The 24,272-nt window shown below is 60.8% G+C and overlaps 1 protein-coding gene across 1 annotated transcript; it reads left to right on the plus strand.

The window, feature by feature from the left end:
* Window positions 1-757: 757 nt before the first annotated feature.
* On the plus strand, window positions 758-24,176 carry PLEKHA2 (pleckstrin homology domain containing A2). Its single transcript, XM_075523532.1, has 12 exons — window positions 758-915; window positions 5,651-5,814; window positions 6,853-6,909; window positions 8,980-9,028; window positions 10,293-10,390; window positions 14,281-14,427; window positions 17,514-17,660; window positions 17,829-17,897; window positions 18,048-18,118; window positions 19,091-19,154; window positions 20,029-20,106; window positions 20,529-24,176. Exons 2-12 carry the CDS (start codon window positions 5,674-5,676, stop codon window positions 20,871-20,873), a joined length of 1,266 nt encoding a protein of 421 aa, XP_075379647.1. The 5' UTR covers window positions 758-915; window positions 5,651-5,673; the 3' UTR covers window positions 20,874-24,176.
* Window positions 24,177-24,272: the final 96 nt, after the last annotated feature.

Consider the following 24,272-nt stretch of genomic DNA (forward strand, 5'->3'; position numbering starts at 1 on the left):
CTCAGACGCTGCTGTATTTGACGCTACACGCCATAATAAGGCCATGGGAGCGGGGAAAGGTTTTGTAAAGCAGTAACGGTGCGCCACGTGCTTTGGAAGCCCTGGGACTTTGTGTCAATGTGAGGGCTAACTGCAGAGCAGGACCACTGAAGCGTGCCTGCCCTTAGAAACTTCTCTTGCATGAGAATCCACTTGCTATTTTGAGCATCCCGGCTAGCAGCGCGGGCGCTGCTCCCCAGGCTGCAGTCGCGACTCTTGCCGCGGGCAGGGTCTCGGGCAGGGTCCCCGGTCTCGGGGGAGGCAGTTTCACGGGGCGGGGATGCAGCCGTCTCCACGGGCCCCGGCGGGCCGAGGGGCAGCTCGCAGGACGGGCCTGGGAAACTCTTTGCCGAAGCGTCCCGGCGACCGAGCAGGAGCCGTTCGGAGGACGGTGATTTACCGAGCGGTTTTCTGTCGGGTGTGGGGGGCTTTTCCCAGGAAGGACCCGGGCCCGGGCCCGGGCGGGGGCTCTCGCCAGAGCCCTCCCACCCCGCGGCGAGGGGGCAAAGCCCAGGGCGGGGGCCGGGGCCGGGCCGGCCCCAGCTCCGCTCCGCAGCGGGGCCCCCCGCGGCGGCTGCCCGGGGGCGCGGACCGAGCCGGGCCCGGTGCCGCCGCAGGTGCGCGGGGGGACGGACGCCCACGGCCCCGCGGAGCCGCCCGGCAGCCCGGCGCCCCGCACTCACATCCGGGGCCGGGTTTGCTAATGGAGACGTAATTAACCCGGAAAAAAGCGGCGGCGGAGCCAGGGGCACACCCCCTCCGCCGCCCGGCCCCGCCGCCCGGCCCTCCTCCGCCGCTCGGCGTGCGCGCAGCGCCGCAGCCCCCAGCCCGCTCCGCCGGCCATGCGCGGGGCGCGCAGCCCAGGGACGCCGCGGGGTGAGTGCCGGGCGCGGGGCCACGCGTGTCCGCGGAGCCGCCCGTGGGCAGCGCTCCCCCTCGGGCGCCTCTCCGAGGGCCCCGCGGGGCGGGACGGGGACCCCCCTCGCCGCCCCGTCCCCGTCCTCCCGCCGCCCCCGCCCGCGGGGGCTGCCCCGCAGGACTCCCCCCTCCACCCCCCACCCCCCCCCCCCCGAGAAGGGGCCGCCGCGGGCGGAGGGGTCGGTGCCCGCCGGCGCCGGGAGCGGGCTGGGGGGGCGGCGGGCGGCGGCCCCGGGGGTCCGGCCCCGAGGCGGAGCAGCCGTGGCGGGGCTGGCCCGTGGGTGCGGGGATGTGGCAGAAGCTCCTGCCCCGGCGGCTGGAAGCGTCCGGGGGGGAAGAGGCCTCCCGGGCGCGGCGGGGTGCGGGCGCTGCCGCGCGTTACCGCCTGCAGCCGGGGCAGCGCGGACGGAGCGAGCTGGAGGGAGCGGGGCTGCGCCGGGCGGGACGGCCCGCGGTGCTGGGAGCGGGGTCCCTGGGGGAGAGCTGGGGGTGCCGGGTAGCAAACGTGCGGGGATGGTCTGGGGTCCGCAGCCGTTCAGAGCGCGTTCCCCCGGCTGCTTTTTCTGTGGTGAGACGAAGAAACGTATCCTGGCTGCTCCCAGCCTGCCTGTCAACAGGTTAATTATTCCATTAAGGCAAATGTCTGGAATTAGCAGGAGTTAGTTGCCGGGCTGTGCCTACACCGTCTGTCTCGGGTGTCAGCCGCCGGATAGACGTCGGCAGGGCGAAGCCTGGAAACTCCTTTGCAAGGCCAGGTAAAAGGAAGTAGTGCTGCAACCACCGCGGCTCGCAGCCATCGCCCCGCGCCGCCGGGGCTGCCTCGGGGCTGCGCGGGGGCAGCGGGCATCGCAGCTTGGAGCCCTCGTGGGACGGGGTGGTCGCCCCGCACCCCAAACGGCACCAGGGCAGCTCGGGCGGACGGGCGTGGGAGAGGAGGAGGAGGAGGATGATGCCGCGAGTGCCTGCAGGTGCAATGGGCCGTGCTGTGGAGCGAGGCGCTGAGGAGATGCCTTCGGCCGGCGCTGCTGCGATGCTCTGAGCGTCGGGTCTCCTGCGGCCTTGGCTTTTTCTGCTGTGGGTTTCCATGGGTCGCGCTGCGGTGGCTGTAGCTGTGCAGTGAGTGCTGGGAGCGGGACAGAGCAGGGCACGGGCAGCCGTGGTGGTGCAGTGAAGCGCTGGCGTCCTGGGGCTGCTTCCTGGAAAGTCTGGCTGTGCGGCTGCACACGCGGCCTTTGAGCCAGCAGCCACCGCAGAGAGGGGCTTGGGTGCTGCTCGGACGGTGCCCTGCACCTTCTGCGTCCTCCCGGGAAGCGCTTACCTGTACCTCGGGAGGCAGGAGAGAGGGTATTTTTGCTGCAAACCTTCTGTAGCCTAATTGCTCTTGTTGTCTCATTAACTGAGCCAGAAAAGCATTGTCCTTCTTGGTGGGATATCACAACTCTGAAAACGCTGGGAAGTCAGTTGCTTCAGCGGTGGGGAAGAGTCCTGGAAGCCTCCGATGGGCTTCCCTACAAAATGGCATGAATTCATAAAGGGGATCTGCTAGTGAGATCTGAGGGCCTGATCCGGTGCGATGCTCGGGAAGTTCAAGTCGTTGTTGGGTGGCAGATTAGCCTTCATGAATCGGGCGTGGGCATCATCCGTAAATTGCGGCTTCCTGGGCCCCGTGCCAGTTGATGTCCATAATGTTTCCATAAAGGATGTCCGCCGAAGTGCCTCCTCGCTGCGAGGCCTCCAGGGACTCATCCGCACTTTTGAATGGCGCTGATGTTCTGTGAGGTCCTTCTTGCCTTCAGTCCCTCCTCTTCCCCCCTCAGATTTCGTCTTCTGTCCTTCCTACACAAAGACAAGTTTGGGTCTCGCATGGAAATATTTATGACTTTGAGTTTACGAAGTGCCGTATAAACAAACAGTAATTGTTAGTGCAAACCCAGTGTTTGCTGGCCCTCCTGGAGTTCCTGAGCAGGGGAACCAAATACCCATGCGCTGGTGGAGCTGGAGATGCTACTTTTATCCTTTTCCTATGGAAAAGTACAGTTCTCAGTGGCTGCAAGGAGACAGACAGTTCGTGTCCTGCAGGCAGTGGGATGTGAGGGGACAGGGAGCCTGGCTGGCCGGGAGGAGCACGGTCTGGAGGGCAGAGTTTGGAGCAGTTGCTACCTCCTCTGCCAAAGACTTTTGCATATCCAAGTGCAATCCGAGGTCAGCTCGCACAGAAGAGTTGAGCTGGTTTGTGGGATTTCAGCCGAGCCTGTGTATTAATTAAGGATGGCAGGGGGGAATGTGGGGAGTCCCGGGAGGTGTTCTGTGGGTCTGGCGCCACAGCCCCGAAGGGCTGGGGACTTGTCCCTGGGCTGCCCGTGGCACACCTCGGCTCTTTCTCTTCCCTCTCGTAAGCAGAAATCTCTGGACTTTTATCAGCAGCAGGAGAAAGAGGTAATTTATGAGGCCTGGTCTGAATGTGTTGGTATGGTTGAAGGCACTTGCGAATCTGCTTTCTGCGTGCTTCCCCCCGCCCACAAAAATAACCCCACAAAAAAGGAGTAAAATGTGAAGTGCCCACATAACCCTTGCATCAGGGCACACGTGTTGTTTTAAAACAATCTCTTCTACTGAAGCAGTATGGTTTCCCTCTTAGCAAAGCCCTGATACCCATCTCTGAAATGCTGGTGATAAACTCTGAGATCCTAACAGGTTGGCTTGTTTTCTGCCACCTCTACCTTTGCAGCTGCACCACAACTCTTGCACAACACTTGCCTCTCAGGGCCCCTACTGCAGCAATTCAGCTCAAAAATAGTATTTCCTCCTTTTCTGCATGAGATCTTTTATTTGTGCAGCCTGCCTTCTGGCACCTGCGCGAGTCACCCCTCTTCTACCGGACAAACCACACCAGGTTCAGCTCGCATCCTTTCGGTAACCGCTGCCTCCATCCCTGCCCGTCCACCCTAAGCCATAGTGAGGGGGTGCCCGGGCGGAGGGATGCGCCCTGCCCGCCCGTGGCTCTCGGTGCTGCTTTCGCTCCCCGCGCAGGGCTGGAAGCGATGGTGCAGAGACCCGGTCTGCCGGGGCAGCCCCATTGCAGGGGTGCCAAGGGGCTCCCCTCGCTGTGGCTCTGCAGCCAGCTCTGCTGTGCAAGGTGGGTGGGAGCCGCTGCCAAATTAAAGCGGTGGCAACGTGCACCCACTCCCGCTGACTCAAAGCGCCTGCTGCTCCTGTGGGGTGACAGCGCGATGCTCGGGCTCCCCCGCGTCTTGCGCCCACGGGGGACACAGGCAAAGCCCATTTACGGGCGCCGCGGCTGCCATGCTCTCCAGTCTGGCTGCTCAGGGCCATCGTGCCCGTGTTGTGGCAGGCTCGGCCCGACGTTTCTCCCTGCTTCTGCAGCGGGGGTTTGTGCGGTGGCTACCCGGGAGGTCGGTGTTGCAGCCCAGCTCTGCTCCCCTGCAGCTGCTGTGGCCAAGGTGAGCTCGGAGGTGACCTCCTGGCTCGCCCCGGCTGGGCGGCAGCGCCGGGGAGGGTCGGTGCCTGCGGCAGACCTGGTGACATGGCTTGGCCCCACGGCGATGGGTCATTGTTTTCCCTGCTGACTCGGCATCCTGGCTGCACAGATTTTCTGCTGGAGTTGCAGATTGTTTTCCATTTCCTGGGAGTGTGCTCGGGCTCTCTCTAGCACGCAGTCTGCTTCGGGATTATTTTTTGTTACGGTTCCCAGGGACCTGGTGTCTCACATCAAATCCTTTGTGGTTACTTTGTCCTCTCTCGGTGGGCTGAGCTGTGGCACGGGGCTGCCCCACGCTGCTGAGCTCTCCGGAAGGCAGCTCGGTGGGACACGACCGCCGCTGTGTCGGGCAGTCTGGGGCCCAGGGCTGTCGCTCGACATCGGTCTGGCGCTGCCCTGGGACATCCTGGTGGCCGTGGTGCTGCCCTGTGCCATGAGCAGTCTCGGAGCTGGGCCAGCGAGCATTTGTTTGGCAGCGTGCGGCGATCGAGTCCATCTGCAGCTCCCGGGTTTCCAAAGTCCTGCAGTTCCTCGCTGAGCTATTTTGGTCCCGCTCGCTGGTCTGATCTGCCCTGCACCCGCGGCCGGCACGCTGGCACCCCTTCTTGTCACAAAGGCACGCTGGGTGATGTTTGTGTTTGGCAGCTTCCCCGCAGTGCGAACGTGCAGCCGTAGCAGTTTGACTTTGCTTTTCGTGTGTTAAGCCGTGGGCTGTGGAGGCCTGGGAGAGGCAGCAGGAGTTTGGGCAGGTTGGGAAACTGGGCCTGCAGGAAGCTCGGCCGGCGGCCGTGGGACGTGAAGCGGAGGGGGAAGCTGGACGAGGAGCGAAGCCCCAGACCCTCTGCCGAGCATCGTGTGGGTTTTCACGCCTTTTGAGCTCCGTGGCCACGGTGGGGTTGGCGGCTCTGGGGGCTGGGGAGTGGCTGACGCGCACCTCTGCGGGGAGGAACACGTTTGTGCAAACTCCTCATTTTTCAGCGAGGGGAAGCAGCTAACACGCTCGTTTGGGTCACGTTGTCCCTTCCCTCTCCCTCTTGCAAGCTCGGATGGGGTCTGAGCGGCTGCGCTGGCATCCCGGCACGTCTGGCGCTGATGGGTTGAGATGGCCGTAGGTGCAGGCGCAGCTAGCTCCCTGGGGAGCTGGGGCTGCGGGAGCAGAGCACCCGCTTCTACCTGCCTGTCCTTCCTCCGCAGGGTGATGCGAGAAGGTGCCCGGCATGCCGTACTTGGATCGACAGAACCGTATCTGCGGGTTCCTGGACATTGAAGAAAATGAGACCTGCGGCAAGTTTCTGCGGAGGTATTTCATCCTGGACACCCAGGCCAACTGCCTCCTGTGGTACATGGACAACCCTCAGGTAGGCTCCCGCGCTGCTCCCGGCTTCGCGCCGGGCACGTCCGTGGAAGTTGTTAGCGAGTCTTTAGCTGCGTCTCGGGCTCCCCGCTGGGCTGCCCTGGTGGAGGCCTCTCCTCCAGGTCCCCGAAGGAGGATGCCGTCTGCTGCATTGGTTGTCTGTTGGGGTCTCCCGTGCCTGGGTGCGGCCACGACCAAGCTCCAGCAGAGCGGCCGCCTTGCGACTTCGGTGGTTTCCAGGACCGCCCCAGCAGCAGCTTAGACCTCCAGGAGCCAGTGATACCCTGGAGAAGCCTATAGAAATGCTGTGCCAATGAAAGGTGTTACATCTCCCTTGTGTCTTAGCATAGAGACCGTGATAACAAGAAAGAGAAGAGGGTATCCTAGAAATACTTGTCATCTTGGAAGTGGTGTCATGCAGAAGAAGCACTTAGACCAGGAGCCGGGCGGCTGGGGGAGATGGAGTCTGTGCGTGTCGTGCCCGATGTCTCTGGGAGCTGCCCCGGCACTTGTGGTCAAGCTCAAAAGAGCAAGAGCCAAAGCTGAGCTCTAGGAAGACCCTCCTGGAAACCCCACGGCGCTTGAGCACTGCTTGTAGGCTGGGGAGGCACCTGCCTTCCTGAAGAGCATCTCGCAGCAGATTCTTCATTGCCTTGTTAAAAGGGGAAGGGGAAGCGCCCGGCCGCCCGCCCGCGGCCTCCTGGCCGGCGTTAGCACAAACGCCTGCTCTCTGGGCCGTGCGAGGCGGGAGTCGGGGCCCGTCTTGCACCCGAGGTGCCGCTGCACGGGGCGGTGAGCGGGACGGGCAGTTTGGAGTGGGAGCGAGGAGGGCACGGTGCTCGGGTGCAGCGCAGCGTGGCCGGTCCCAGCTGCTCGCAGGGTGCGAGATGAAGCAGGTGCGCAGAGAAGGGAAGCGGCCGAGGCTGGCAGCGTGGCTGCTGCTTTTGCTGCCTGACCCCAGTGACACCAAATGACAGCCTGGCTCACCTCTTTTGCATTCTCCCTGTCGTTTAACTCCCAGTGCTCATTAAATGTTTTGCAGAACCTGGCCATCGGTGCGGGTGCTGTCGGATCTCTGCAGCTGACCTATATCTCCAAGGTAATGTCGGGGTGGGGCGGAGGGAAAATGAACGCTCCCTGTTGTCTCCTTATCCGTGCGGCTTTCCTGGGAGAGGTGGTGGCGTGCCCTGGCAGCGCCCGGGGCGAGGTCCTGGTCCTGCCCGAGCCTGCGCCATCTTCCCTGGGACGGGAACCTGAGTGGGTCTGTGGGAAGGGGGAGTGTCCCCACAGCACGGCCGATCCCAGTGCTGGGACCGGTGGTCGCCCTCACCCGCAGACCGGCGCGGGACGGGCTGCGAGGTCGGGGCGCGGGAGGAACTGCTCTGCCACAAGGAAGGACGCGGGGCGGCCGGGGCTGAGCGGGGACGGGAGCGTGGTGTCGGTGCGCGCTGGACGCGGAGCTGGCAATCGGCGCGGTGCTGCCGCTCCGGCACCGGACCCAGCCAGGGCTTGTGCTCATACCGCGGTGCCCCTCTCGCTTTGGCACTGTCCCCGTAACCCCGGTGCGGTGCCTCCCGCTGCGGGTCCTGCCGCAGCCCGAGGTGTGCAGGAGGGTGCTCATCGGACCCAGTGAGGATGGGGAGGGAGGGCTGGTCCCAAAGTCCCTCTCGCGATGGGTTCAGGGGCACCAGTAGCTCTCCCCTGCGCATCCGTCCCCTGAAGGATGAGACCTTCTGGAAGCTCGCTCTGCTGTGTGTCTTAATGGCATTATCCGGCTTCCACAGGAAGGTGGAAATAGCGCAATAAATGACAACTCTTGCAGGGCTGGTGACCGGAACGTGTGGAGCCGTGGCTGCGAGCGCGGCTGCGGAAAGCGGGGCTGCCCCTCGGCTGCTGCTGGGGGGAGCGGGGGCTCGCGGCCGCCGTGCCGGGCTCGGCTCCGTACTGGAGCCGGATAAAGAATTGGACAGATCTCTCTGTTCCTGCTGAATCATGATTTATAAATTAAGCGCAGATGAAGCAACGCCGGGAGGTTGAGCCTTCCCCATTTCGGAAAGAGCCTCACTTATAAATTATATACATTTTAGTTTAAGTGAAAATTGCTGTAGGACAGCATTTGGTCACAAACTGCAGGATTGGGTTATGCCAGCGGCTTTAACTACCAACTGTAAATACGCCAGAAAAATGGAGGTTTGCTTGAGAAAACATATTTAAAGCATTATAGACTGGCTCTGAAGGAGGAAGCCTGTCAGAATAAATACTCCATGAATGCTGTGCTTGGAGCCCCAGGGAGTATTATTCTTATATAAATGATTCCTAGTCTTTAAGGAGAAACCACTGCTATGTTCCCTCAATTTTCTTAATTGCTGACAAGAGTGACTGTGTTAGTCCAGCAGAAACTCGCATTTTCAGGGCCTTTGAAAGCTTTCCGTTCTTTGCTTTACAGCGCAGCCAGCGCCGGGGGGGACAGCGGGAGATGAAAGCCCCGTCTCCGCGCTGACCTTCCCCTGGGACCGCGCGTTCGTTGCCGCATGTGGTCTGCGTTACATCCGATACGGGCCGGTTCCCAAGAGCTGACGCAGCTGCGCCGCGGCTCCCGGGCTCGCGCCGTGCGTGTCGTCCTCGTGGGCGTGGGCCGCGCCGGCGCCCCGCGCTGCCCGTCAGCCCGGCACCCGCGCTGCTGGGGTCCTGCCCGGCCGTTCCCGGGGCCGGCAGAGCTGGGGTGGGAGCGGTGGCCCGCGGGCTCCCGCGGTGGCACGCAGCTGGGCTCCGAGCAGGGGCTGCACGAGGAAGACGTGCTAATTGGGCTCTGCCCACCGGCCACGTTCGTTTTCGCCGATCGAGCTGGCCGGCTCTCCTCCCCGTTTGCAGACGGGGTACTCGCAGGGCTGGGGAGGGCAGGCGATGCCTCCCCTCGGGCCGCAGCGTAAGGAGGATGCAGCCTGCGGCGTGCCCGCAGCCAGCCGCTCGCTCCTCGGGCCCGCGCTCACGCTGCAGCGTCGGGGCTGGATGGGGGCTCGGATGAACAGGGAGCGTGGACTGGGCTGGAGCTTGGGGAACATCGGCTTCCCCTCCGTCATGGGCGTGGGGATGGAACCTTCCTGCTCTCGTGCATGCTGTTAGCGTGCATTAATATCTTTAATTTTTTCTTTAATTTGCTCTGTTGCAGGTTAGCATTGCCACCCCGAAACAGAAGCCAAAAACTCCGTTCTGCTTCGGTGAGTGAGGACACCCCACCATGGGGGGCTGCGGCTCAGATGCCTCCCCCGTGAGCCCTCCCGGCTGCTGCCGGACAGACCCGCGGGACCTGCCTGCAGCGTCCTTGTGGTCGGGGAGGGAAGGGGATGCTGCCAGCGCCTGGCACGTCGTGCCAGAGGGCCAGTGCAGGGCCCCGGCCCCATGCGGTGGCCCTGTCGCTGTGACCCCCCACACGAGATGCATGGGCAGAGCCCGGTGAGGGTGGCAGGACCCTGTGGGTCCCCTCTGTGACAGTCCCCTGCACGGACCCCGGCTTTCGCTGTGCTCCTGAATCCTTTCCGTGTGTCCCGTTGTGCTACACTACATTGTGCGATGCAGGGTTTTTTTTTTTTCCCCTTTTTAATGCCAGCGTAAGCTTCTGTTCCTGTCGGTGCGAGGAAGGGCTGTTTCGTGTCCAATTGCCCCCCACCCCAAATGGCCTCAGCCTGACCCACGCTGCCTCAGTGCCTTGTGCATGAGCCGTGAACTCAGGTTTAAAGCAACAGAAATGACAGCACGAGCACGTACTTGTCCCAGGGGATCAGTGTTGCCTTTGCGATACTTTACTACGAGGGATGTAGCCCAAGACAAAGACCAGAGCGGATGGCGCATCCCCACGCGGGGACAGGGCTGCTCCCGAGGAGCCCAGCGTGGCAGAGCCTGGGGCCTGAGGCTCGTGGGAGTTTCAGCAAGATCTTGTGCAGTTAAAAATATCTGCGGCTTTTTGGTGCAGAATTCCTCCAAGAGCGTCCTCTGACCCGTCCGGCTGCCGGCCAGGAGGCAGCACTCGCTGGGCAGTCTGCGGGGAGCACGTCCCCGAGGAGCTTCCCAGACCCCCTTGGGGTTCGCACCAACGTTTCGGATGAGAGTTAAAACCCAAGCGCTGAGTGAAAGAAGTCCCAAGGGGCCCTCAAACGCCCCGTGCGAGGGGGCAACTTCAGCACCAGATTAAGTCCTAGTTTGGGCCGTGCCACAGCCTTGGTTTAAGCCTGGCTTCAGCCCTGCCCTCCCTAAGCTCTGGTGTAAGGATCCAGCTGGCCAGCTGCCCCGTCCCCCCTCCGTGCCCAAGCGCTGGCCCCTCGGCCGCTTTTCCGTGCGACAGGTTACGAGACTGGTATCTGCAAATCGCTCTGGGACTGGGAGTTGAGAGATGCTGTCTTGTTGATTTGTTGTTTAATTTGCTTTAATAGTGCTAAGCACTGAATGGGGTTCCCTAACTCTTCTTTTCGTTCCCTTCTTTGATAGTTATCAATGCTTTATCTCAGCGCTATTTCTTACAAGCCAGCGATCAGAAGGACCTGCAGGACTGGGTGGAGGCGCTGAACCGGGCCAGTAAGATCACGGTAGGTTGCATTATGCTCGTCTCTGGTGCTGCTGCGTCCTGCCTTGATGGGCCACTCGATAAATGCCTGGAAGAGCTGTGCTTTTCCTCCTTGCCGTGCTCCCCTCCTCCGTCGCCTCCCCAGTCCCGCCTGAGGAGCAGTGATGGTGGCGGCCAGGCTGTCCCAGCCCGGGAGCAGGTCTGTGCCAAACTTGCCGGGCTTTCTTCTGGGTCGGTGCCGAGGCTGCGCTGGGGAAGGATGGAAGCGCAGCTCTCGGCTGGTGGCTGCAGCGTCTTGTCCTCCTTCTGGAGCCTGCTCTGCTTCTGGTGCATCCCTCGTTTTGCTGTTGAGCGAGGCAGCTGTAATACGGGGCTGTAGCTCCCGAAACCGCCTTGTTCCCAGGGGAGCGTGCCCTGGTCCCCGGACGGCCCCGCGAGAGCAGGGCTCTTGCGCAGACACCCCGGGGCTGTGTGTGGTCCTGCCGGCGCGGGGCCGGGCTGGTTTGGATCTGAGGGAGAAGCGCTCTGAGCGGAGGAGGGACGTGCTGGCGATGCAGCCCTTCGGCGCGCGGGCTGGACGGCTTCGCCCTGTCCCTTTGCGAGGCCAGAGCTGCGTGGTGACCCCTCTCAGGGGTCTGGCTTCAGATGGGCGATGTTCCCTCCGCCATCCCCGGGGATCCTACTGGTCGGGATTTACTTTGCTGCTGTTTGATCGTGCATCTTCGTGCTCCCTGCCCAGCTGCTGACGACCTGGGAAAGGTCCTGTCCCCATCCCCGCCTGCTCCGGGGACGTTTCCCTCCTGCCGGCTGGGATACCTGTAACCGTCTCCTCGCTGTGACTGTCAAAGGGCATCTTTCTTGTGCTGCAGTAATTTATTTACTCTATTTTTATTCTTCCCGGAACGCTGGCTCTTGTGATGAGGCGTAGCGAATGCTCTGCACTGTAGGGCATCACAGGGCAGGTTGTGCCTGGATCTGAAGGATTTTGTGTGCCATCTCCTCTCGTTTACTGTTGCGTTCCTGTAACCGTAAATGAATGGTCACTGACCCAGTAACTCGTGGAGTCTGTGCTCCTCAGCCGCCCGGTGCTGCTGGCGATGAGGGATGGCGCTGGGCTCCCTCTCCCGTGCAGCGGGACTGGAAGCACCGTCTGCACGCGGTGCGTTTGATGCTCGGTTGGCAGCGCCCGTACGCAGGGACTGCTGGGTTAGGTGTTCGCAGGACGGCTTCTTCCCAGACCTGGATGTGGGGGGTCCCTGCGAAAGGGTCGGGGCACTGCGGGCTGCTGCGTACCTGGCATTGGCTGTTTTGCCGATGTTTAATGCTGGCAGGGTTTTACTAGATTGTGCGCTGATGCATGTTGTTCATGGTTTGTAAACTAAATATAAGGAAAAATCATGGCAAACAGTTTGGGATTGGGGCCCACTGAATAACTTTTTTTCTTTGAGTTTTTGGTTTAAAATCGCTGGAGTGCTGTCTTGTAGATGAGTTTTCCACAGGGACTACAAGACCGGACCTGGCTTGTATTTTCTTTTTTTTATCTGCAAATACATTAAATGTGACAACCTCTGTGCCTGCAGCCACCAAACTGACTGCACGGGCTCTGGCTTGTACCTTCTCTCTTATGGGTTCAGGTGATATTGGCTACAAAAACCCACCGCCAAAACTGGGTAGGAGTTGTACCCAGAGCCTGCCAGCGACATTTGTCGAGGCGCACCCCCGGGGTAGTTACCTCCGGGGTAGCTGCCTGCAGGCAGCCCGTGTTGCTGAGCTGCCAGGCTGGCTGAGGTGGGAGCTGGTGTGACGGTAGGAAGAGACGCATCTTCTGTTTCCGCAATAAACCGTGGTGATTTTCCTACCCTGATGTTGGCCAGCCCTTCCCGACGCTGGCTGTGTCCCGGCTGGCCGACCGGCTCATCCAGCCCTGCAGGGAGGAGTTCTCACGGGCTGGCTGGGAAACACGGGGCTACCGGGATGCGGGTGACGCTGCCGCTCTGCCCGGCGTGGGAAATCCCTCTCCCTGCTCTGCAGCTCCCCGTAGGTCTCCGTTTGTGCCTGGGTTTCCTTGGGCTGCTCCGAGTTGCGGTGGCTTCCTCACCTTGGCAGGGGTGGAGAGGCACAGAAGGGCCGTGGGGAGACGTTCGGGCTGTCAGCAGGGTTTTGACCCTTAGCAGCCTCTGGCCTTTGAGCGGTCTCCCTCTTCCCCGGGGCTCCGCGGGGCTCCTGGGCGTGGGGTGCATCACACCAAGCACGCTCGTGTGCGCTGTGTGTTCAGTGCACGCTGCCGCTGGCCGAGCCACTCGCCGCGGTGGGACAGGAAGGATGCGGCAGCGGTTCGCGCGTTGCTCCCGGTGCAGAGATCCAGGTTCAGCTTCCGCTTCTCACGGAGACTTCTCCTCTGCTCTTGGCAAATCGGTTCCTGTGTTTCCTCACCCTGCATGCCGTCCTTGTAGCCAGGGCTTTGGTGGCTGAAGGCGTGAGGCGTGCAGCAGGCTGGTGTGACCGTGACAAGGGACTCCGCTCAGTTCTGCACGAGGAGGCTCGAGCTGGCGGCAGCGCTGCCGCACGCGGGGCATGGAGCAGCACCTTCCCCCTTGCACTGCTGCCCGCAGAGAGGTGCAGCTCCTTCCCTCTGCCCCGCTGCCCGCACATGCAATGTCTCTGCATCTGCGTTGTGAAACCATTTCCTCCGGCCGGGCGGCCTGTGCTGGCTGCCCGGCCTCGCCGCGCACCCGCCTCGTGCTCGCCCGCGTTGCCGAGGCAGGCGGCTGGTGCGTGCCGGTGCCCGTGGGCGCTGGTGCTCTGCACGGGGCCGTGCAGCGCGGGCGTGCGGGAGCCTGCCGTGGCCTGGGCCCTCGCTCTCACTGCAGCGGCGTTTCCGAAGCAGGAATCGATGGCGCCTGAACGTGCCACTGCTGCCTGCCCCTGCCCGGCGCTGCCTGCCCCGTCAGCCAGGCCTGGCTGTCGGAGAGCACCCGGGGCTCTGCGCGGGCAGTGTGGCCGTGGGGTGACCGGGATCTCATCCTTGGCCCTTCCTTCTCTCCTGCCTGTGGGTGTGTGAGGTCTTAGCCAGACCTCTGCCCTCCAAGACTTAAGCCAGGTCTCAGCCTAAAGTCCAGCTGTCTGCCTTGGAGGGACTTGAGTCCTGCTGAGAGCTCTGCTCTGCCCAGCCAGCAGCCGATGCATGGTGCGGTTTGCACGGAGAGGACCACGTGTCGCTCCCTGTGCGCTTCAGGGTGGAAGGCAGGAGGGTGGGTTGGAGCCACAGACCCCGATTAATGGCATTAGAGAAGTGGAAGTGCAGACTCAGGAAGGAAAACTTGGAAACCTGCTGTTCTGTCCAGAGCCAGGTGCCGGAGGGAGAGAGCTGGGAGGGGGAAAGGGAGGATGCCGGTGCCGGGAACCGGGTCCCCGCGGCGCAGCCTCTGCCCAGGGATGTGGGGCCACTCGCAGCAGAGACAGGACCTGCCCGGCCGCGCGTTGGTGCAGGACGCGCGGGCGTTCGGCGTGTAAAATAGTGCCCAGCCGTCTGCTGTGCCCCTGCGGACGTGCTGCAGCTCAGCCTTGTTAGGCAGACGAAAGCTCATCATTAAGCCTAGCTGTAAGTAGAGCGGGGACAATTAAAGGAGCAAGCGTCCCACAAACGCATTGAGCTGCAGAGGCGAATCACAGACTCATGTGAGGTGATGCTTAATTACTCACCACCTCTCATCTCCCATCTCAGTGCCTCCTGCAAACCGTCTGCGTGAGGCCCACACCCTCCTTAATTGGGGTGGCTTGTTCGTTTATTATTTTTTAAAAGGACATTGCCGCATGTAGGCTGGGAGGACACAGACGATGGTGCCCGGTGCAGGCGTGGGGCTGCCTGGCACGGTCACGCCTGTGCCCTTCACCCCTTTCTTTCTCCCGTAGGTGCCAAAGGGCGGCAGCGTCCCACCGGCCACGGAGATCGCGAAGCCTCCGGTGGTGCCCCAGGCCCAGGAGAGGAAGCCCCAGGTGGCCTACAAAACTGAGATCATCGGGGGGGTGGTGGTCCACACGCCCATCTCCATCAACCAGGTGAGCTGGCAGGATCTGTGCACCGCCCCAAATCCTGGGGGTAAAATCCCTGCGACAGCAGCACCCGCTTTGGTCTCTCCGTTCCCCGTGTTTTAAGAGCAGCTCCTAATGGGGATAAGCAGAAAAGGTGGCAGCTTTCTCCGTGCGTAGCTGGGCGAGGGCATTCCCACCACACCCCGTTTGACGTTCCCGCACCTTGCTGCCGGGTGCTTGAGCCGGGCTTTGAGGGGTCCCTGCCTGCTGGGTTTTGTCGTTGCCCTGCCAGCAAGGGTGTGCTGCTTCCGAGTCGAGCGGAGCAGGGGTGGCTGGGTCTGCAAATCACTTGTTGCAAACGATACTCAGATTTCTGCTTTAGGAAGGGAGAGCACAGGGAAAGCGAGGGTCTGGGCCTTACTATTCCTTTAGTGTCCTGCTGTGCCCCACCGGTATTGAGCAGCGCAACCGGTAGAGAAACACCGTTAAGACACAGCGGCGATGGGCGCTCTCGTTCTCTAACCCCATCTCGGAGCAGCAGAGCTTGTGGACACGGGTCCCCCGGCGTGGCACTGGGCTGGGGCCTGGGCTCCAGGGGTCTGGGGGAGCTCCGGGGGTCCGGGCGAGGTCCGGCCATGGGGCTGGAGGCACTTGCTCGTTTGGGCTGTTGGGGAGGCTGGTTTGCACTTTCATTTCTGGAAACCAGCTCCGTGCCGTGCCTGCGAACCCTTCCCACTCAGGGGTGTATAAATAGCTGCACTTAGCACCCTGTAGCACCTCTCCTTTGTCTCGCTCTGAAGTGTCATGAGACGAGGGGGTGTGAGGAGGAGGCTACGAATCTGCTTGGCTTCCTGGCCATCCTGCACCGTCCGCCCACCGTCCTGGGTCCAAATCCCCCATCGAGGTGTCCGGGGCAGAGGGACCCCGCGTTGCTGCCCCCATCGAAGCAGCCAAAGGGGCTGACGTGTCCCGCGGGCGGTGGCTGGCGCGGCTTGCCGTGGCTCTGCACCCCCTTCCCTCGGCCCGTGGCCATCAGCGTCTCCCACCTTTGGGCGCTTGTCTGGCTCTGGATCTCACTTCAGCTCTTATCAGTGGCAGCACTAAAAATAGAGCAAAGAATTAGATCATTGCAGGGTTTTTTTGTTGGCAGGCGCTTTTAACGCTTCCCTGGCCGCAGGGTTTGTCGGGGAGCGGGGTGCGGAGGCGTGGGGGGCGCAGAGGGGTGCGGGGTCGGGGCTGTTCCCGGGGCTGGACTAGCAGCTGTCCCATCCCGGTGCCGCTGCCCTGGGGGATGCTGCTGGACCCTCGGCCCCGCGTGTGGGGCGGGGATGAGCAGGGAAGGCTGTGCCCCCCCGCTTCCCTGTGTGCCATGCAGCCGGGGCAGCCTGGCTGCCTGCTTGCAAACAGGGGCAGCAGCCAGCCCTGTGCCTTTTCTTTTTTGCTCCAGTGAGTTAAAGGTGCTCTGTGCTCCTGACTCTTGAGTCTGTCTCGCTCTCCTCCCCTGCCACCGCCTCCTGGGAGCCGCGAGCTCCATCCTCAGCCCTCGCCCGATTTCTTTCTTTCACCAAGGGTTTTTTTTAAAGGTGGTGCATCAGCTGCTGGACTATTTTCTGTGGTCTTGCAGCTTGCACCGTATGAAATGGCTATTTGTCCGCTGCAGCTTCCTGGGCGCATCCGTGGTTTCCTGGCTCTGCCCCGGCCGGCCAGTGCTGCCCCGCAGCGGCTCGGGGACCGCAGGGGGAGCCCCGCTCTCCGGCTGCACCCCCGGACCGGCCAGCAGCATCACCCCGGCTCCTGGCTGTAACGCTCCCTGTTGCAGCAGCATCCCCATCTCTGGTTTTGGACACGTACGTCTGTAACGCTCAGCAGAGCCAGTGCAGCCCAGGCGAGGGGAGCGGGCGGTTTCCCCTTCGTGGCCGGGCTGGAGCTCTGCTCCGCTGCTCTCTGGAGGTGCCAAGCGGCAGTTTGGGGCCAGCCAAATGGCTGCTTCTCTCTGTCCTGGAAAAACCAAAGCAGCCTCTCGAAGGTGCTGGAAGGAGCAGCGCGGGCAGGTCGCTGGTTAACCGCACCGGCAGTCGCACCGGCGCAGGTGCCATATAAGGCTGGCGGTGGCGAGAGCCACCCCGGCTGCCATGGCAATTCTCAAACCTCAGCACGGAGCTGGAGGAAGGGGTTGGAGGGACGGGGGAAGGAGATGAGCGCAGATGTTTCATCTCAACCATCCTCTGTGCTGCCGAGGGGGGAGGGAGGGCGGGCGCTGCCGGGGACGGGGCGGTGGCGGGGAGAGAGGGGTGATGCTGGCAGCAGGACAGGGTCCGGCCCTTGGGATGCACTGGGAAGTGCTCGGGGCGAGCCAGGGGATGGGTGCTGGATGCACGGCCACGTGCGCGGCCCGTCCGTGCTCGTAGAAGCAAGCGTTGCGCTTGGGGAGAGACAGCTCAGGGCCGGCCAGGGGAAGTGCAAGTTTTCTACCTGAACTCCAAACTTCATGGTTTCTTTTGGGAGAATTTGGCTGTGAAAATGTGGAGCGGAGACTTTATGGCTTTCCTGAGCAGTTTGTTCCCATGATATATTGCCTTCTCCAGTTGGAAAACATCCCTGCTTTCTAACTTGGGTTTGTCTGGCTCCAGCTTCCAGCTGGTGGTTTTTGTTCTGCCTCCCTCTGCCAGATGAAAGAGCTCCTCGTACCTTGCGTTTCCCCCGAGAAGGTCTGTGGTGCAGCCGAGTCACCTCGGCGCTCGATAAGCCAGGCAGATGAGGTCCTTTAACTCCTGCTGCAAGGGATTTTCTTCAGCCCTCCAATTGCTTCTGTGGCTTTTCTGTAGCCTTTCCAATTTCTTAACGTTGTTTTTAACATGTGGGCGCCAAAAGAGTGAACAGTACTCAGACAGCAGTCTGAAAAGCTGCATGCAATGAGATAAAATCAGCTCTCTACTCTGGTTCGTTCCCCACCTGTGTCCAGGCATTGCAATTAGCCCTTGGCACGCAGCGCTGCGCTCGGGGCTTGCTTCGGGCTACTTTTCCCTCCAGCTGAGGTGTCCTGCCTTCTAGCAGGGAATTCCCCTCCCTGCTCTCTCTGTGCTCCCCTGTAACCCTGTGCTCTCCGGTTGCAGAACGGGGGGGACGGAGGGGAGGGCAGCGACATAGCTGTCCACCCGCTGCTGCGGCGCTCACAGAGCTACATCCCCACCTCGGCCACCAAGCCGCCCACCGGGCCCCCCGTCCTCAAGAGTGGCTACTGCGTGAAGCAGGGGAATGTGGTGAGTGCCGGGGGTCCCTGTGCCGCGGGCAGTGGTGCGGCTCAGCCGGGTGGGTGGCGTTGGGCTGGCTGCTCCCCCGTGGGTCGGGGATGCTCTGGATGCCGGATGCGACAGCGTGGGGAGAGCACCGGAGCTCAGCACCGAGCGGTTTCCTCCTCTCTTTTCCAGAGGAAAAGCTGGAAGCGCCGGTACTTCGTTCTGGATGAATTTTCCATCAGTTACTACAAGTGTGAGCAGGTGAGCGGCCCCCGCCTGGGACCGGCTGCTCCCAAGCAGAGGTCTGGGGCTGCTGTGCTCCCGTGCCGGGGGCTCCGTGGGAGGCACATCCCAGCGTTGCCAGCCCCAGGGGCCAGCCAAGCCCATCGTCGTCTCCTCTCGTCTCCACAGGACAAGGAGCCCTTGCGTTCGATTCTCCTGAAGGATGTCTGCAAGACCCACGAGTGCCTGGTCAAGTCTGGGTAATCTCCTGTCCGTGTTTCCCTGGACCGCAGCTCCTGCCGTAGCCCCAGGTTGTGCCGGGGCCGGAGCAGCTAACGGGAGCTCCGGCTGCTGGTGGGAAGCAGCTCCCCGAGGAGCTGAACTGGAGGAGGGCAGGAAGGAAACTCGGCTCCCTCCTTTGGGAAGCCCAGGGGGCCCCAAACAGCCGCTGCTGCTGCGAGCAGGGGCCGGGCTGAGCTGTGCTGCCGCTTGCTTTTCTTTTCCAACCCTGTAACCCAAACGTCGCCTCTTGGTTTTGCTTTTAAGACATTTCTTCCCCTTCAGCTCCATGAGTGGGTTGGGGAAATGTGGCTGGATGCAGGATGTTGTCTGTCCTCTGTTCTTGTGGTGCCGATAGCCATCTCTGTTGGGCAGGCGTGCTCCTGCAGCTCTCTTATCTCTATAGATGAAGGAGGATGGGGCCCTGCACGGTAAATAGCATCGTATGACAGAAGAGCAAAGGTGTTCGTAAAGCTGCCGAAAGCTGTGTACAGGCGTTTTCCTTAAACCAGCACAGGTGGCTACACAATGTCTTGGGAACAATTTATTGCAGCAAACACTGATAAAATCGAAGTAACTTGAAGGCTTGCAATGGAAAATGAACTAAGAAACCAAACCTCTTTAGCTAAAGTAAAAATATATTCTATTAATATATCTTTGAATTTTTATTCTTAATAAGTAATAGAAAGTTCACATTTAAAATGAACTGTAAATGAGATGGATTATGGGTCTGGGGAGGGGCGGGGGTTTGCCTGCAGGCAGCAGAAGCTAGAGTGTGTTTGTAGCCAAAGGCTCCGGGGAGCTGGAGTCGTCTTCTCAAAATCCCGATGAGATCCAAGGTTTGTCTTCAATACGTTTTTCCCCAGCACACTCTAGAGATGAGGGTAAATACGGATTTTTTCTGTCCACGATGACTTCTGGGTAGTGACCGTCTCTTTTCTCCCTGTTTCTAGTGACCTCCTGATGCGGGACAACCTCTTTGAAATCATAACGAGCTCCAGAACTTTCTACATCCAGGTGAGGCAGCCGAGGAGGGTTTGCTTTTCTGCGCAGTAAGTTCAGCTCTCGACAGCTCGTGCAAACAGGCTGTTCCCCAGCAGCCTGGCAGCCAGCGAACGCAAGCAGATGAGCTTGTAACAGCTTCGCCCGGCCTCGGAGCACGGGCGGCAAGGGAGAACTGCCAGGCGGTTTCACTTCTCCCCTTGGGCTTATTTATAATAGCGGCTATTTGGGCGAGCAGGAAAAAGCAGAGACAAAAGCACAGGGCGATCCGATGAGCGTCCCGAGTGCGCGGGGCTGTGTCTGCACCTCCCCTGTCCTGCAGATTTGGCCAGCCCTTCCCTGCCGTGGGGAGGGGTATTAAGTCGGTCTCCCCGTTGCTGGCCGAGCGGGGCGGGGGAGGCAGCGGGTGGGGGATGCACGGTGCTCTTGGCACCTGCAACGCCCCTCGGCGCTTGCGAGTCCCCGAAGAGCAGCCAGCACGCCGCGCCGTGCCACACAGTGGGTGCACGTCCCCATGTGCGCGGGCAGAAGCCCCCAGCCCTGCTGCCCAGGGGGCACAGCCCCGGGCGGGCTCGTGGCAGGATGCAGCCCCCGAGCCTCTGCCGGGACAGGGGCAGGGCTGGTAACACCCCAACAATTTTTTTTTTCCTTAAATGCTTTATCTATCCCTGATATAAAAATGCTGCAATGTGGATAGTGGCTCCCCTTCTGCGGGGGGAGACTGGGTGGTGCAGTGATTTTTAAGCCAGCATAAATTTACTAATTTATACTGGGAACCATGGTAGCCTGTCCATCTGCGGGTCCACGCTTCGCTGCGGTGAGGATCAACTCTGGCTGCACCGAGGGCTTGCAGAAGGCAAAGTCTCATTCGGGCTGGTGTGTTTTGCAGGCAGACAGCCCCGAGGACATGCACAGTTGGATCCGAGTAATCACAGGGGCAGTCCAGGCCCTGAAAACCCGCCCGAGGGTAGGTCACGTCCTTTCTGCTTCACATTTAGTGTCAAATGAAGATCGTGCCAATGTACAAGATATTTATTTAGCGGCTTGTGTAAGAGCTCAGTTAGCCCGTTTCCAGGATGAGATCCCTGCCCTCTCTGGGCTTGTTTGCCAGTCACTGGAAAACTTTCCTTGAAAAAGATTGAAAAGTGAGATTAAGTCATCGAACGGGACTGCGTGAACCCTGCTCTGCTCCGAGGCACGAGCGAGAGCCTGACTGGTGGCACAGGGCCATTTAATTCAGACTTTCACTTTGCTTAGGCTTTTTTTCCCTTTCTGCAGAACGTGCGAAGGGCCTGGTCCTGGTCCCCAGGGCTTTGCAAATTCCTCACAGCAGTTGCACACACAAAAACCCAACCCCGGCCAGAGCTCACTCTGCGCCTGTCCTTGCAGGAAATGTCCTTCGTGAGATCCACCTCCGTGATCAAGCCCGGGGGCTCCGCAGCCCCCTCCCAGCAGAGGCAGGCGGCGGAGGGGAGGAGGGCTCTGTGCAAAGCCCCCTCCACCTCCTCCTGGCAGCCCTGGACGCCGGTGCCGCAGGCGGAGGGGAAGCAGCCAGCACCGGAGGAGGCATCCACGCTGCTGAGGGACTCGGTGTTCATGCCGGCTTTCATGGAGCGCGATGGCGGAGCCGCGCCAGGCAAGCGCGTGCGGCACAAGTCAGAGCCGCAGCATCTCAAGGAGAAGCCGTTTGCCTTCGACCTGGACGATGAAAGCATCCGGACCTCCGACGTCTGACCGGGCGCCGAGCCACCCCCCCGGCTTTGTGTGCCACCTCCCCGGCTGCCGGGGGTCCCCACGGGGTGGTTTGGGGCGCACGGCCGTGCCGGGCCCGGGACGGCTGGTCTCCACGTGTCCGCTCAGCACCTTGGACCGAGCTCACCCCGTCGTCTCGGCAGGGGTGAAGTGCCCCTTCCCTCCGCCGCCGCTCTTCCCTGCGATACAGGGTCCGGCTGGACCTGCGTCCCGGCGCCCCGCTCTGCCGGGGAGCGGGGTCCCTGCCTGCTCCTGCCTGGGCTTTGCCCCGGGTGCAGTCCGGGCGGCTCCGTGTTTCGGAAGCTGCCTCTGGGCAGGGTGGCCTGCGGGCGCCTCGTGCTGCCATCGCTCGCTGTGCGGGGCGGGAAGCGCTGGTCCCCAGCACGGCCTGGCGCGGGGGCATCCTCCTCTGCAACCACATAATTTTCCCCCAAAAACCAAGCCCGGAGGAAGCGGCAGGAGGTCTCAGAGGCGTGAAGGGGAGTGTGGCCTTTCTTGTGTTTGGAAAAACATTTTTCTCCCCTTTCGTGCTGCTCAGCCTTCCCCGGGCGGAGCTGGGGAGACGCCAGCCCGCAGCTGCCTGCACAAGGGACGTGCTGCAACTTCACGTTTTGATGACTTTCTCCCTAGGAGATCAGCTCTTTTCGCTGCCTGACTAGTGACGTATCAACAAATCTGTTGGCTTTTAATTACATCTTTTGATATCCACGGCCACTGCTAAACCCGGGCACTGGCAGGCTCCCTGCTCAGCCCCTCCGAAAGGCTTATTGGCACTTTCTGAGCGTGAGCCTGGGCAGGCAGCCGGTGCAACGGTGGCTCCCGGGGACAGGAGGATCCTCAGGTACGGTGTCGGTTTTGCATTGCGTACATCTGGGCACCAGAAAGCAGTGCCCAGGTGGTGAAGTGTTTTTAGCAAAAAGCAACGAAAGCCAAGCATGTAAATGAAACTGGGAAGACTTGTCCAACCAACTCGCCTGCTGCCTGCCTTGAAATGAAAATGAGCAGAAGTTTTTAGAGCAACACGAACTCATCATTTCCATAACCAAATCAGCTCCTGTAGGAGGTGTGATAAATGGCGTGTAGAAAATTTCAGGTATTCCCTAGGCAGCGAGATCGTCTGATATCTTCACCCCGAGACGTGTGTGTAATCCTTGGTACCGAGCGAGGACACACCTCTCCGTCCCTGCTTGCTGTCAGCAGCAGGTTATGTCGGTGTGACTTCGTGAGAGCCGTGCCAAGCCCATCCAGGCGTAGGTGCTGCTTCACCCTTCGTTTGAGGGCTCTCGTTCAGGCCTGACTTACCCAGACCCAAGGTGGCAGAGCGAGGAGCGTTGGCTGGGGCGGTGTCCGTGCACCACGGAAAGCAGCGCGCGTTTGGGTAGCAAAGCTTTAGTCCAGAATTGCATTAAGCTGAAACAAGCAAGTGAAGGCATCCCTTGCATTAAGCTGCTGTGGTCTGCAGGCGTCCCCAGCTGTCCCCAGCACGTCCCTGTGCGTGCCCTGCGGGCAGGAGGCAGCAGCCTGCCTGGGCGCCGGAGCTCCGGGCAAGGCTGCGGGAGGGGGCCGGGGGCCGCGCAGGGCCCTGCGGACGGGCACGTGGGATCTTTTAAATGCGCTTGCCTTGGCCCAGCTGCGCTGCCATGTCCCGTGTCAGACCCGGGCACGCTCTTTGCCATCTCGGATACATGCCGGCTGATAAATCTGGGTGGCCGGTGCGGGAATTGCATTGCAAGCTTAGCAGCACATGGAGTGGTCTGGAGTTAATAAGGCTTCTCTCTACTGTGGACTAGCTACCTGTTCTTTTTTTTTTTTTTTTTCCTTTTTTTTGTGTGATTACATGTTCTCTGCTCTGCAAAATCAGCTCAACGTGCTCCCCAGGAGCAAAAAATCTGGTTTGTCCCTGCCCTTTCCAGGCCTCCAGCTGTTTGGCAGCTGTGCTTCAGCCTAGCTCAGGCTCAGCCTGGGATGGAGCGGAGCTTTGTCAGTTGAGCTCTGAGGCGTTGATTAGCCCGATGGATCTTACGAAGATGAAAATTGCATCTTCTGCATCGGTCCCCTCCTGTGTCGCTGGGCTGCTCCTCCAGCCGCGCTCCGCTGGAGCCCGGGGCCGGCGCAGCTGAAGGTGCCTCGGCGCAGCCTGGGGGGTGGTGACGGGGCCTCCCAAATGCGGGGCAAGAGCGGCTCGGAGCGGGGTTGTGTGGAGATGCTGGAGAACACTGAAACTGCAGAAACGAGTGGGAATCGATGCAAACGGTACAGGGTGAGTGTTAATATTTGTTATTTAATTGTAGAAACCTAGATCGTGCTCTTCCTTTTTCTTCTCTTTTTTGCTTTATTTGCACTAGTGTTTGAAATATTTTTTTTTTTTTAGGCTAACTTGCTGTTTGGCTCATAACATGGTGTTTCAAAAATGTTTTAATAGTTCGGTAAGCCTATCAGTCATAGAGTCACAGCATTTGGTTGTAGCGCTCTGACCTCATTTCTGGAAAACATCAAATGCAGAGGGACGATGGTTACTTTGTGCAAGGCTTCAAAACGATGGAGTACCAAGTTTTTTTGTTGCTTGATAATTGCAAAGTTTCCTCAGGCCTGGGATGGTAAAGCAGAAGCTTATTGCACAATTAGGGTTAATTATCCAGGAGGAGAAACTACCAGTGGCTCCAGCGCTCTTGCGACATTCCTGTTTCTCGTTCCCACCCTCCCTGCGTCCGCAGGACAGCGTAAAGGCTGGACGTGAGACCGCAACGAGTGTGCTCGGGGTCGAGCTGGGCTCCAGGCCCACCCGTGATGCAGGTGGTGTTGTGGGGAGGAATTTCTCTCCCATCCCCAAGGACCAGGCAGATGCAGCCAGTCCTCGATGGAGCTTTGCAGCGTTGTTTTAACGCAAACTGGTGTCCCTTCACCTCCGCGTTTGCCTCCCGGCTCTCCTGGGCGGGGATGAACGCGTCCCCCCCGTAGCTGCTCCCTTTTGAAAATGAAGCGTGTGCTGTGAGTTTCCCCGCTTTCCTAGGGACGCGTGCAGGTTCAAGGAATCTTGTGCAGAAAGAGTGGTGTGTGAGATGGGTTTGCTCTTTTCTATGAAAACTTCCAAGCAGTTTCAGCCGTTTCTGCGAGTGCTGGCTGCGGATTTCAAGTGCTCTTAGGGCCGGGATGGCTCACGCGGGTGATGCTCCGTGACTCCCGTGGTGTCGGTTACCTGCCTCCCACCCCTCGCGTGTAAATGCTGGCTGCAGGAGATGGAACGCCCTTTTTTCCCTGTGTTTTTAAATAAAGATGGAAATCCCAGTCGCTTTTCCAGGCTGTCCGTTGGCATTGTGTACTTTGGGCAATGATTGCTGGGGGGTTGAACGCCGTCCCTGCTGGGGCGGGGGGACCGCAGGG

The sequence above is a fragment of the Mycteria americana genome, chromosome 23, assembly GCF_035582795.1.
Source record: "Mycteria americana isolate JAX WOST 10 ecotype Jacksonville Zoo and Gardens chromosome 23, USCA_MyAme_1.0, whole genome shotgun sequence".
NCBI classification, from domain to species: Eukaryota; Metazoa; Chordata; class Aves; order Ciconiiformes; family Ciconiidae; genus Mycteria; species Mycteria americana.